The sequence below is a fragment of the Oncorhynchus clarkii genome, chromosome 26, assembly GCF_045791955.1.
Source record: "Oncorhynchus clarkii lewisi isolate Uvic-CL-2024 chromosome 26, UVic_Ocla_1.0, whole genome shotgun sequence".
NCBI lineage: Eukaryota > Metazoa > Chordata > Actinopteri > Salmoniformes > Salmonidae > Oncorhynchus > Oncorhynchus clarkii.
In genome coordinates, this window is record NC_092172.1 from 7182936 (window position 1) to 7196174 (window position 13239).

The window sequence follows — 13239 nt, forward strand, 5'->3', positions numbered from 1 at the left end:
CTGTCAGGAGGACAACACCATGAACCCAGGTTGGCCAGGTCACGTCATACAAGTAGACAGGGTGTATATGGGAAGTCATTGATTAAAACTGAAATGGGCTACAGCCATCCAAGCCTACTAAAAAGAACACAGCGGCCCAGACTAATCCAAGGGACCACTGCCTACCAGAATTGGCAAAAGAGATTCCATTCAAGACTGACTAGGGGACAATGATACTCTGGCTAACACCTGACAGACACATTTGTGTCTGCTGGTTCTCTGTGGGACACAGGATGTTGAAAGTAGAATTTTGGACTGAAAATACTCGTCAAACCAAACGTCTTTTTCAATCTATTTGTTCAATTCAATTAATTCCCTACTTGTTTGACGAGAACTGAAATGGAATCGACCGCAGCCCTGATCAGTGGCGATATACAGATGTGTCAGAGAAAAAAAAACGTATTGCCCTGCTGCGGTAAACAATTTCACAACCAAATTACACTGGATTCACAAGACCTAGGATGAACTATGTTTATGTGGTCTTCCATCCAAGCCGTGCCTTCCCCAATTCTCTACGGGAGTGATGATCATACGTCTTTTACCTCTCATTACCTGTCATTCCCCATTCCGTCAATCCTATTCTGCACTGTGCTCACAGGAATGAGTAACGTTGTAGCGTACATGTACACACAACATCCGGTCTATACAGCGTTTGCGGATCTGTATGTCAAAAAAACGGATGACATTAAGTTGTGGTAGATATCGAGGGTAGAAGCAGAGATACCATTCAAATCATTTCAGTGTTTGCTCAAGTCTGCCTGGACTTCCAGGTGGATAGGGTTTGCACCATTGAGACAGGCAATTTCAAATCGAGCACATCTAAAAGTATTTGAAAGATGTAAAATGACGTAACATAAACATGCACATCCTGTCACGATAGTTATTAGATCCTCTCGTAAATCTTCTGCAAGTAAACAAAAGGGTTCTTCGGCTGTCCCCATAGGAGAACCTGTTGAATAACTTTTTTTGGTTCCAAGTAGAACCCTTTTGGTTCCATGTAGTGCCCTTTCCACAGAGGGTTCTACATGGAACCGAAAAGGGTTCTAAAATAACCTGTGACCAAAAGTAATTATACCTGGAGCGAAAAATGGGACAGCTGAAGAACCCCCTTCGGGGCACTTTTTCAAAGAGTGTAGGGACAGATTTCTCAACACTGTCACCTTGGAGTAACTTTCCAGTTTTTACAACTGTACCTCAACTACAGGAATTCCACTTCCAAAACAGCTTTGCATTCGTATTCATATCAGGGGGACTGATCGTCAAAACGAAGGACATATCGCTTATTTGCTTTTGATAAATGAGGCCCCAAGTATGTAGTGGCTCATTATACGCTAGGACAGCGGATGAGAACGAGTGAATCACAGGCTGAGCTGAATTCTTAAGCCATTTTTTTAAAGTCCTAAAACAGAGCCCTTCGAAATAATCTCAGGGTTCCAAAGGCACTCAAAGCCATCCACCTTTCTTTAACATCCCACTATAATCTGTCAGAAAAGGAAACAGTGGGGCTCTAACCTGAAGGTTGCCTTTTATGCTGTCCAGTTCCTTTGAAGTCTTGGAGAGTTGACGCATGATGCCAGTCCGCTCGGTGAAGACCTCCTTCAGCTTCTGCTCCAGCCCCTCATAGCCATGTCTGTCAAGGGGGAGAGAGAAGAGAGAGAGATTTCACTACTTTATGTCCGCCTGAGAGAATCACCCTTTATTGGCACCCTTGGGAGTAGGAGACGGTGTTAAGTGGATTAAAAGTGTTGTCATTAGAGCAAAAATTTAAAGAAATACAGACAAACTAATATCTACTGAATGCTCAGTCCTTGGTTTCGAGATAAAAAAGCACTTCACTCACCCTATCAATTTGGGAAAGTGTTTTACTCCGATGTGTCATTTGGCCAGAGGTCCGCCTCTGCATTTCTATCAAGTAATCCAACTGTCAAAAAGACTGAAATATCCACAACACCAATTTGTCAAATGGCCTTTCTATTTCTATATAAATCCAACTATTGGAATGTAAATTAGGACAATTTTTAATGGTGACCTTGCCAAGAGGCAAACATGACTTTTCGTGCACATGTGCATGCAAATTTGGTCATTACAGAGTCTTGTCTGAGAATCCTGAATGAATGCATTCCATATGATGGAATATGTGTACCCAGCAAACCGGGAACATTCCAGAACTAAGATTCCCATTAAGTTCTAATTAGGGTTTTATCTAATATTAGGATGATAACATCCTTAAAACACTCAAAGAATGAAAAATATATATATTTGGGAATGTTCATAAACATTTTGTGCACAACATCTGAACAACCACCACAGAACATTCTGGGGAAGTTCTGGGAACTTTCACATAACCAATTTTGGTTTGCTGGGTATACTGATAAAAGATTAATTGAAAAGTAATTTTTTATGAGTCCGTTTGACTTTGTCTATACCTTTCGACTACTATTTTAGGGGTTTGCGTCTCTGACCTTACTAGCCTACCAATTGATAAAACAGACATGTGGCTCTTGAATGACAAGCACACTCGTCAGCCAAGTGAAGTAGAGTTAGGGGACAAGTGAAGTAGAGTTAGGGGACCCAGTGGGTGAAAGCTCAGGAGTGGCAAATAAAGAGCTGGAGAAGAAGCTGACAGCTCTGGCCTTTTGGGGCCACGGTTGGCCATGTGAGCTCTCTCTCTCTCTCTCTCTCTCTGGTGAGAGATAAAGACATTGCAGCTTGCCTACATCTTCCCTAGTGCCAACTGCCGATGTCAGATTGAAAATCTATTTTTATTGAATGCAACACCCTCATTTACAAACACAAATAAACTAATCAATCTTTTGGAAGCTTCCTCAAGATCAAGCTGGTCAGCCTGTGGTTTTCAATGTAAACCGGTCGTCCATTTTATATCGACATGCTGTGCATCACTGATTGCTTTCAACTCCGCACAACAGAATCATTATTTGCAAATGTTGTGCGTTACAAAAAAACATTAAACCACTCCCCCTGTTTGACCCTCCCCTTAATTTGACATGCTAAATAGACAATAAAAGCACTATCTCTACAAGTGACAAGAACATCAAGGATCTTCTACAATCAAAACCAAGAAGCAGGAAGTGTAGGGGGGAAAACAACATCCTTCCCACACTGCAGAAATGCCTGTTAGACCAATACCCAAATGACATTGCTTTGTCTTACGTTAGAAGCTCCTGAGGAAAGAGTAGAGCCCCAAGTGCAAGAAAATGTGACTTATCATCTGGAGAAAAACAACAACACGCCATGCAGCTTAATGAGCTTCACTGTAAACCTTTCTGAGAGTGGATTTTGGAGAGCAGGTTTGAAACAAAATATATATACTTTGTAATTGTTTTTAATCAATGCACTTTTAAATGCAACACTGCTGCCGTCATATTCGGGCTGAATCTGGGAGGGCTTCCCACCTGTTCGACCTGGGGCCTTGTTCCAAAAGTCTCATACACCTCATGTCCCAAATCCCATCACCGGATCAAGCACAATAACACATAAATCAGTAATAGAAAAGCAGTTCTTAAGAAAGAAATAACATTTTGTAATGTATCCTGCACATGAGTTGCCACCGTATGGCATCTGTGAAATCTATTGCTAGCTCACGCAACAGAGAGAGGTGAGGAAATCACTCCCAGTCTGCCAGCTTATTCATTACCCAATGGAATTGGCCCATCCTCGGGAGGGGAATGAATAATTTTTCGTAATTTGAGGCCCACTGAAAGAGCTATATATCATATGAAGAGTCACAGATAACAGTAAAGAACTTGGTCCGGCATTAGTGCACATGGTCCGACATAAATTGGTAATTACTGCCAAAAAATGGCACCAGATACATAATTATGTTATGACCTTTCTCCGACACCAGCGTCCTGGCAACCTCTCGGTTTCACGGCTCCATTGGACGAGAGAAAAGTGTGCTAATGAGAATCGGGTTGTCTGACAAACAGTCTTATGATCAGATACGAGGCCGCTGTCCTCAGAATTCTGCTGCCAGTGATCACATAATAACATCTTTGTTTTATTTGGGGCCTCTGCAATTCCCACATTCTTTTACATCCATCTTGATCTAGCATCTTAAAGTCAAGCCAGTAAAACACGCCCGGCTCGAAATAATGAAAAGTACCACACACAACAACAACAAAAAAAAAAAAAATGCAGACAAATGAGCTTTCTCCTACATGAGGAACATCATCGTTTATTGGTGGATACTGTGTAAAATTCTCGCGGACAAACATTTCTCCAGCAAATCACAGCAAGTTTCTGAGTAATATGAGGTTGACCCTGCCATGTAAAAGAGAAGTGCTGAGCCGTGGGCCTGGAGAGGGAAAAAGTGCTGAGGTCCACAATCAACAGCAAAACAACAGCTCAATAAAGGGAAGGAGGCAAGGCCATGCCACTTTCCCTCTCTACAGAGCAGCTGCAGAAGCAACTTGGTCTTCAGTTCAGTTGACAGGGCTGGCCTGGAAACGCTCTATCGTAGCACCGGTTAACAGCTATTGACCAGGGCCTTTTTTTAAATAATGGCTAATAGCTTATGAGATCATTCAGCCTCTCTGTACAACGCCACGGCAGTCAAAGTGTGGAAATGATGTGTAGGAGGTGAGGGAGCGAAGCCATCTGTGAGTGTACATAAAAACAGTATGTAGGCCTGGTTCGCATATACACACTGGTGTGTGTAAAATCAAGAATGTCCACGCTTGTTGAGGGCACAGTTGTTAGTTGTGATTCATACATTTGGATATCTACTAGAGGGATTAAAGGAGAACCAGAAGTAAGCGTGGCTTATCTGATGGGGATACTTCCATCCAGCTACCGGGCAATGCTTAATAAATCATTAACGAAGGCATTTCTAAAAATGACAATTAAATAAATCCCTTCTAATCCAACTTTGTAACAATACAATTTGAAGAAATCCAAGGGGTCTCTAACAATGTGCGCTGAGAGTCGGAAAGCAACTTCAGGGAGTGTTTTAGTAAACAAACACAAAATAATACAAAATAAGAAACACAAACAGCGCACAGAAACTTAAACAATGGCGCATGGGGAAGGAACCAAAGGGAGTGACATATAAAGGGCAGAAAATCAAGGAGGTGATGGAGTCCAGGTCCAGTGTCATTATGCACTGATGCGCGTAACGATGGGGACAGGTGTGCGCCATAACAAGCAGCCTGGTGACCTACAGGCCGGAGAGGGAGCACACGTGACAGTACCCCCTCCACGACGTGCGGCTCCAGCCACAGGACGCCGACCAAGATGACGATCCCGGATCAGCAGCAGACCGGTCACCTCTGCCAAGGTGTGGGAACCTGTCGATTCGGCTGAGGCGTGGGTGCATGGCGACCTAGAGCGCCGGAGAGAGAGCATACGTGACAGCACCCCTTCCCCGGCACACAACTCCAGCCGCAAGAACCCGTTCACCCAGCTGAGGCATGGGAGCCTATCGAACCCGCTGAGGCATAGGAGCCTATCGATCCCGCTGAGGTATGGAAACCCATCGAGCCAGCTAAGGCAGGGGAACCCGTGGAGCCCGCCGAGGCATGGGAATCCGACAAACCGGCTGAGGCCTCCCAGGTAGCTCCATTTCTGACACCCGGACCCAACATCACGTCTAACACACACACAAAAAAACACTCTTCGGTGAGGCGTCATTCTGTAACGATGTGCGCTGAGAGTCAGGAAGCAAGTTCAGGGAGTGAGTGTTTTAATAAATAAACACAAACATAATACAAACTGAGAAACACGAACAACGCACAGACATGACACAGAAACAATGACGCCTGGGGAAGGAACCAAAGGGAGTGACATATAAAGGGCAGAAAATCAAGGAGGTGACGGAGTCCAGGTGAGTGTCATTATGCACTGATGCGCGTAACGATGGTGACAGGTGTGCGCCATATCAATCATCCTGGTGACCTAGAGGCCGGAGAGGGAGCACATGTGACAGGGTCTCAATACTTTTGCAGACACTAACTGTAGCTGGCTGGCAATGCTTCATATTAATAGGCATTTGTCAATGACCTATTCACAATCCATAAATCTTTCTTTAAAAATAAACTAGGCACTCATTGATATTAATGGATGTACTTACTTGAAAGGATCCTACTCACACCAGAAGTAAGGATGTATGATAATAAAAGGAATATGAATAATAAGGAATTCCCATGGTGCCCCATGCGAGGACAATCCATAGATAGTATATGAACACAAAACTACACTGAGTGTGGAAAACATTAGGAACATCTTCCTAATATTGAATTGCCTCCCTTTTGCCCTCAGAACAGCCTCAATTTGTCAAGACATGAACTTTACAAGGTGTCAAAAGCGTTCCACATGGATGCGGGCCTATGTTGACTCCGATTCTTCTATTCTTGATACACACAGGAAACTGATGAGCGTGAAAAACCAAGCAGCATTTCAGTTCTCGACATACTCAAACCGATGCGCCTTAAATCTTTTGTTTTGCCCATTCATCCTCCGTATGGCACACATACACAATCCAAGTCTCAATTGTCTCAAGCATTAAAAATCCTCCTTGAACCTGTCTCCTCCCCTTCATCTACACTTGACTGAAGTGGATTTAAGGTGTCATCACTAAGGGATCATAGATTTCGCCTGGATTCACCTGGTCAGTCTATGTCATGGAAAGAGCAGGTATTCCTAATGTTTTGTAAACTCAGTGTATAGCAGGAACGATAAAACCCCAGCAGATAACCCTTATTTAAGAATGCGCTCCGAAACCAATACTGCTTGGCGAACAAACTGAAGGGGAACATATTTTACGATGAACAAGCGACAAAATCAACAGCAGAAGTTATTTGTAAGTGCTAGCATTTCATCCGTCAAGTATAAAATGACTTTATTTGCTGTAATGCAGATTATGAGGAGACAGCAGTGTATGTAGTGCCTCCAAGTTCAGGCTGGATTATTTGTGTCATTAAGAGGGTGCAAATAAATAGTCGTAATAAGGGGAAATGCCCAAGGCTTGTTGAAACATTTACATATTTCCTTTACCCAAGCATGACTACTACTGACTCTTGTCTTGTATAAACATAGCAGACAGCAGGGAATAGGAATTGCATTGGTTGTCAGACTGACACAAAATCTTCTTTAATTGTTTGGTTGACGGACATGGTAAAATGGTAAAACAAGCTGGGGCACGATATCTAAGTAAGCCTCAAGGTTTTGCTTGCCTAAGGTAGAGTATCCCATGATAAGCTGCAGACCACACTATCTACCTAGAGAGTTTTCAACTGTACTTTTTGTAGCGGTCTACATACCACAGACCGGTGCTGGCACTAAGACCGCACTCAATGAGCTGTATTCCGCCATAAGCAAACAGAAAAACGCTCATCCAGAGGTGGCGCTCCTAGTGGCCGGGGACTTTAATGCAGGGAAACTTAAATCACTTTTACTACATTTCTATCAGCATGTTAAATGTGCAACCAGAGGAGAAAAAACTCTAGACCACCTTTACTCCACACACAGACACGTGTACAAAACTCTCCCTCGCCCTCCATTTGGAAAATCTGACCATAATTCTATTCTCCTGATTCCTGCTTACAAGCAAAAATTAAGCAGGAAGCACAGTCAATAAAAAAATGGTCTGATGAAGCAGATGCAAAGCTACAGGACTGTTTTGCTAGCACAGACTGAGTATGTTGGAATATGTTCCGGGATTTATCCGACGGCATTGAGGAGTACACCACAACAGTCGTTGGCATCATCGATAAGTCCATCGATGACGTCATCCCCACAGTGACCATATGTATATACCCCAACCAGAAGCCATGGATTACAGGCAACATCCGCACTGAGCTAAAGGCTAGAGCTGTCACTTTCAAGGAGTGAGACTCTAACCCAGAAGCGTATAATAAATCCCACTATGCCCTCCGACGAACCATCAAACAGGCAAGGCATCAATACAGGACTAAGATCGAATCGTATTACACCGGCTCTGACGCTTGTCGGATATGGCAGGGCTTGCAAACCATTACAGACTACAAAGAGAAGCAAAGCCGAGAGCTGCCACAGTGACACAAGCCTACATAAGAGCTGAACCGCTTTTAGGCAAATAACACTGAAACATGCATGAGAGCACCAGATGTTTCCCGGACGACTGTGTGATCACGCTCTCCGCAGTCAATGTGAGTAAGACCGCAAAGCCAGACGGATTACCAGGACGTGTACTGTGAGCATGCACTGATCAACGGACAAGTGTCTTCACTGACAGTTTCAACCTCTCCCTGTTCAAGTCTGTAATACCAACATGTTTTAAGCAGACTACCATAGTCCATGTGCCCAAGAACACTAAGGTAACCTGCCTAAATGACTACCGACCCGTAGCACTCCTTTCTGTAGCCATTAAGTGCTTTGAAAGGCTGGTGTGGCCCACATCAACACCATTATCCAAGAAACCATAGACCCACTCCAATTTGCATACCGCCCCAATAGATCCACAGATGATGCAATCTCTATTGCACTGCCCTTTCCCACTTGGACAAAAGGAACACCTATGTGAGAATGCTATTCATTGACTACAGCTCAGCATTCAACACCATAGTGCCATCAAAGCTCTTCAAAAAGCTAAGGACCCTGGGACTAAACACCTCCCTCTGCAACTGGATCCTGGGTTTCCTGATGGGCCGCCCCCAGATGGTAAGGGTAGGTAACACATCCGGCACACTGATCCTCAACACAGGGGCCCCTCAGGGGTGCGTGCTCAGTCCCCTCCTGTACTCCCTGTTCATTCCTGACTGCACGGTCAGAAACGACTCCAACACCATCATTAAGTTTGCCAATGACACAACAGAGGTAGGCCTGATCACCGACAACGACGAGACAGCCTATAGGGAGGATGTCAGAGACCTGGCCGTATGGTGCCAGGACAACAACCTCTCCCTCAACGTGAACAAGACAAAGGAGATGATTGTGGACTACAGGAAAAGGAGGACCAAGCATGCCCCCATTCTCATCAACGGGGCTGTAATGGAGCAGGTTGAGAGCTTAAAGTACCTTGGTGTCCACATCACCAACAAACTAACATAGTGCAAGCACACCAAGTCAGTCATGAAGAGGGCATGACAAAACCTATTCCCCCTCAGGAGACTGAAAAGATTTGGCATGAGTCCTCAGATCCTCAAAAAGTTCTATAGCTGCACCACCAAGAGCATCCTGACTGGTTGCATCACTGCCTGGTATGCCAACTGCTCAGCCTCAGACCGCAAGGCACTACAGAGGGTAGTGCGTATGGCCCAGTACATCACTGGGGCCATGCTTCCTGCCTTCCAGGACCTCCATACCAGGCGGTGTCAGAGGAAGGCCCTAAAAATGGTCTAAGATTGCAGCCAGCCTAGTCATAGTCTGTTCTCTCTGCTACCGCATGGCAAGTGGGACCGGAGCGTCAAGTCTAGGTCCAAGAGGCTTCTAAGCAGCTTCTAACCCCAAGCCATAAGACTCCTGAACATCTAATCAAATGACTACCCAGACTATTTGCATTCCCCCCCTCTCTTTTATGCCGCTGCTGTTCTGTTATTATCTATGCATAGTCACTTTAATAACTCTACCTACATGAATATATTGCCTCAATTGCAGTTGAAGTCATAGGTTTACATACACCTTATCCAATTACATTTACACTCAGTTTTTCACAATTCCTGACATTTAATCCACATAAAAATTCCCTGTCTTAGGTCAGTTAGGATCACCACTTTATTTTAAGAATGTGAAATTTCAGAATAATAGTAGAGAGACGGATTTATTTCAGCTGTTATTTCTTTCATCACATTCCCAGTGGGTCAGACGTTTACATACACTCAATTAGTATTTGGTAGCATTGCCTTTAAATTGGTTAACTTTGGTCAAATGTTACAGGTAGCCTTCCACATCCTCCCACAATAAGTTGAATTTTGGCCCATTCCTCCTGACAGAGCTGGTGGAATAGCAGAACTGAGTCAGGTTTGTAGGCCTCCTTGCTCACACACACTTTTTCAGTTCTGCCCACACGTTTTCTGTATGTTTGAGGTCAGGGCTTTCTGATGGCCACTCCAATACCTTACTTTGTTGTCTTTAAGCCATTTTGCCACAACTTTGGGAGTATGCGTGGGTCATTGCCCATTTGGAAGACCCATTTGCAACCAATCTTTAACTTCCTGACTGATGTCTTGAGATGTTGCTTCAATATATCCACATCATTTTCCTACCTCATGATGCCATGAGTCCACCAGTACCTCCTGCAGGAGAGCACCCCCATAACATGATGCTGCCACCTCCGTGCTTCACAGTTGGGATGGTGTTCTTTGGCTTGAAAGCCTCCCTCTTTTTCCTCCAAACATAACGATGGTCTTCATGGCCAAACAGTTCTATTTTTGTTTCATAAGACCAGAAGACATTTCTCTAAAACGTACGATCTTTGTCCCCATGTGCAGTCGCAAACCGTAGTCTGGCTTTTTTTTGGAGCAGTGGCTTCTTCCTTGCTGAGCGACCTTGCAGGTTATTTCGATATAGGACTCGTTTTACTGTGGATATAGATACTTCTGTACCTGTTTCCTACAGTATCGTCACAAGGTCCTTTGCTGTTGTTCTGGGATTTGCACTTTTTGCACCAATGTACAGTTTCTGATTGAGAGGGGGGTCAAATACTTATTTCCCTTATTAAAATGTAAATCCATTTATAAAATTTTTTACGTGCGTTTTCTTGATTTTTTTGTTGTTATTCTGTCTCGCACTGTTCAAATAAACCTACCATTAAAATTATAGATGGATCATTTCTTTGTCAGTGGGCAAACGTACAAAATCAGCAGGGGATCAAATACTTTTTTCCCTCACTGTACGTTCATCTCTAGGAGACAGAACGCGTCTCCTTCCTGTGGGTATGACGACAGCGTGGTCCCATGGTGTTTATACTTGCGCATATTGTTTGTACAGATGAACATGGTACCTTCAAGCGTTTGGAAATTGCTCCCAAGGATGAACCAGACTTGTGGAGGTCTACAATTTTTTTCTTGAGGCCTTGGCTGATTTCTTTGGATTTTCCCATGATGTCAAGCAAACAAACAATAATTGTTTGAGAAATGACTTGTGTCATGTACAAAGTAGATGACCTAACTGACTTGCCAAAACTATAGTTTGTTAACAAGAAATTTGTGGAGTGGTTGAAAAACGAGTTTAACTTTTTATGGCTGCAGGGGCAGTATTGAGTAGCTTGGATGAAAAGGTGCCCATTGTAAACGGCCAGCTCCTCAGTCTCAGTTGCTAATAAATGCATATTATTTTTAGTATTGGATAGAAAACACTCTAAAGTTTCCAAAACTGTCAAAATATTGTCTGTGAGTATAACAGAACTGATATTGCAGGAAAATCAAAGCAGGAAGTGGCTTCTATTTTGAAAACTCTGTTCCATAGCCTCCTTCTGCTCCATTTAAAGGGATATGAACCAGATTCCTTTTCCTATTGCTTCCTCAAGGTGTCAACAGTCTTCAGACATAGTTTCAGGCTTTTATTTTGAAAAATGAGCCAGAACGATAACATCGCGTTAAGTGGTCACATGAGTTTTGCTCTCGCAACAGAGTCTGGATAGGTATTGCTTTTCCCTCTCCTACTGTGAAAGACATTTGCGGTTGATATATTATCGATTATATATTTTAAAAACAACCTGAGGATTGATTATAAAAAACGTTTGGCATGTTTCTGTGGACATTATGGAAACTATTTGGAATTTGTCTGCGTTGTCGTGACCGCTCTTTCCTGTGGATTTCTGAACATAACGCGGATCTAAAAATAATCTTTACGGAACAAAAGGAACATTTGTTGTGTAACTGGGAGTCTCGTGAGTGAAAACATCCAAAGATCAAAGATAAACAATTAATTTGATTGCATTTCTGATTTTCGTGACCGAGCTTCCTGATGCTAAGTGTACTTAATGTTTTGTCGTGCGATCGATAAACTTACACAAACGCTTGGATTGCTTTTTCTGTAAAGCATAATTTCAAAATCTGACACGACAGGTGGATTAACAAAAGGCTAAACTGTGTTTTCCTATATTGCACTTGTGATTTCATGAATATAAATATTTATAGTAATATTTATTGTATGTAGCGCTATGCTATTCAGAGGTTGTTGATGACACTTATCCCGATATCGGGATTGCAGCCATAACAAGTTAATGGCGCAAACCTAAGTGTATGTAAACTTCCGACTTCAACTGTACCTCAACTAACCGGTGCCCCCGCACATTGACTCTGTACCGGTACCCCCTGTATATAATCCCGCTATTGTTATTTTACTGCTGCTCTTTAATCACTTGTTCCTTTTATTTCTTATTTCGTATTTTTTAAACTGCATTGTTGATCAATGTCAGTATATTGATCTATGTCATATTCAGTGACAGTATCCAAAGCCAGCTAACAAGAGTTGTTTGATATGAAATAAAATATAGAATTGTATCTCCCTCCAAGGTCTTGCATGAGATGAATGTTCTCTCTTTTCGTATTGATTTGTTTTTCTTTGTGATTTATATCTGAAATTAAAGAGTGGGGGTTCTGAGATTAAAAGAGACACTAAAATGTACATTTGCATGCCTATGAAAAAAAACGAATTAGGTTTCTTAATTATTTAGGAACTTTAAAAGTGGTGTGTGTTTGTAGGTGTGTGCGTTTTTGTAATGTGATCCACTACCCAATTTCTTTGTCAGGGACCTACTATGAAAGGGCCTGAAAACTTTTGATTAACGAATTGATTGATACATTTTTCACTGATACAACAGTAATCTGATTATATTTCGTAATTAAAAAGTAATTAGCTGTTCTGAGAAATATGTTGAAAAAGTTCAACTACCTTAATCAGGTGCAAATAAGCACATTTCACATTCATTTGTTTTAACACATTGCTGACTAGTTTTTTTGAGCAGGTAATGAAATATTTGACTTATCGTTGGGAATGGAAAGATTGCAGTGTCAATTCCATTGATTCACTTGCCAAAAGTCTGCTGCCCCCACATAACTGTGACAAGTCTAAATGAAACTTGAGATAGATGGAGTATTCTATTGAGTCCTAGAAGACCTAGTTTAAAAAAAAATCTTAGACCTTCAAAGAGGCCACCCAAATCAATTCCCTGAGGTAACGCTGTGTGTGTCTGTGTGTAAATCCCCTGACTGAACTGACCTGGCCTGCATCTTCAATGATCAACCAGAACAAATGATTTCA

At 42.6% G+C, this 13239-nt stretch overlaps 1 protein-coding gene across 4 annotated transcripts in view; it reads right to left on the reverse strand.

Moving 5' to 3' along the window:
* Positions 1 to 13239, reverse strand: part of LOC139384811 (leucine zipper protein 2-like) — a 168275-nt gene that overhangs the window by 75748 nt on the left and 79288 nt on the right. For all 4 annotated transcript variants that reach the window (XM_071129703.1, XM_071129706.1, XM_071129704.1 and 1 more), the window contains exon 2: positions 1552 to 1669. In XM_071129703.1, coding sequence (XP_070985804.1) covers positions 1552 to 1669 — 118 coding nt within the window. The remainder of the gene's footprint in view (positions 1 to 1551; positions 1670 to 13239) is intronic.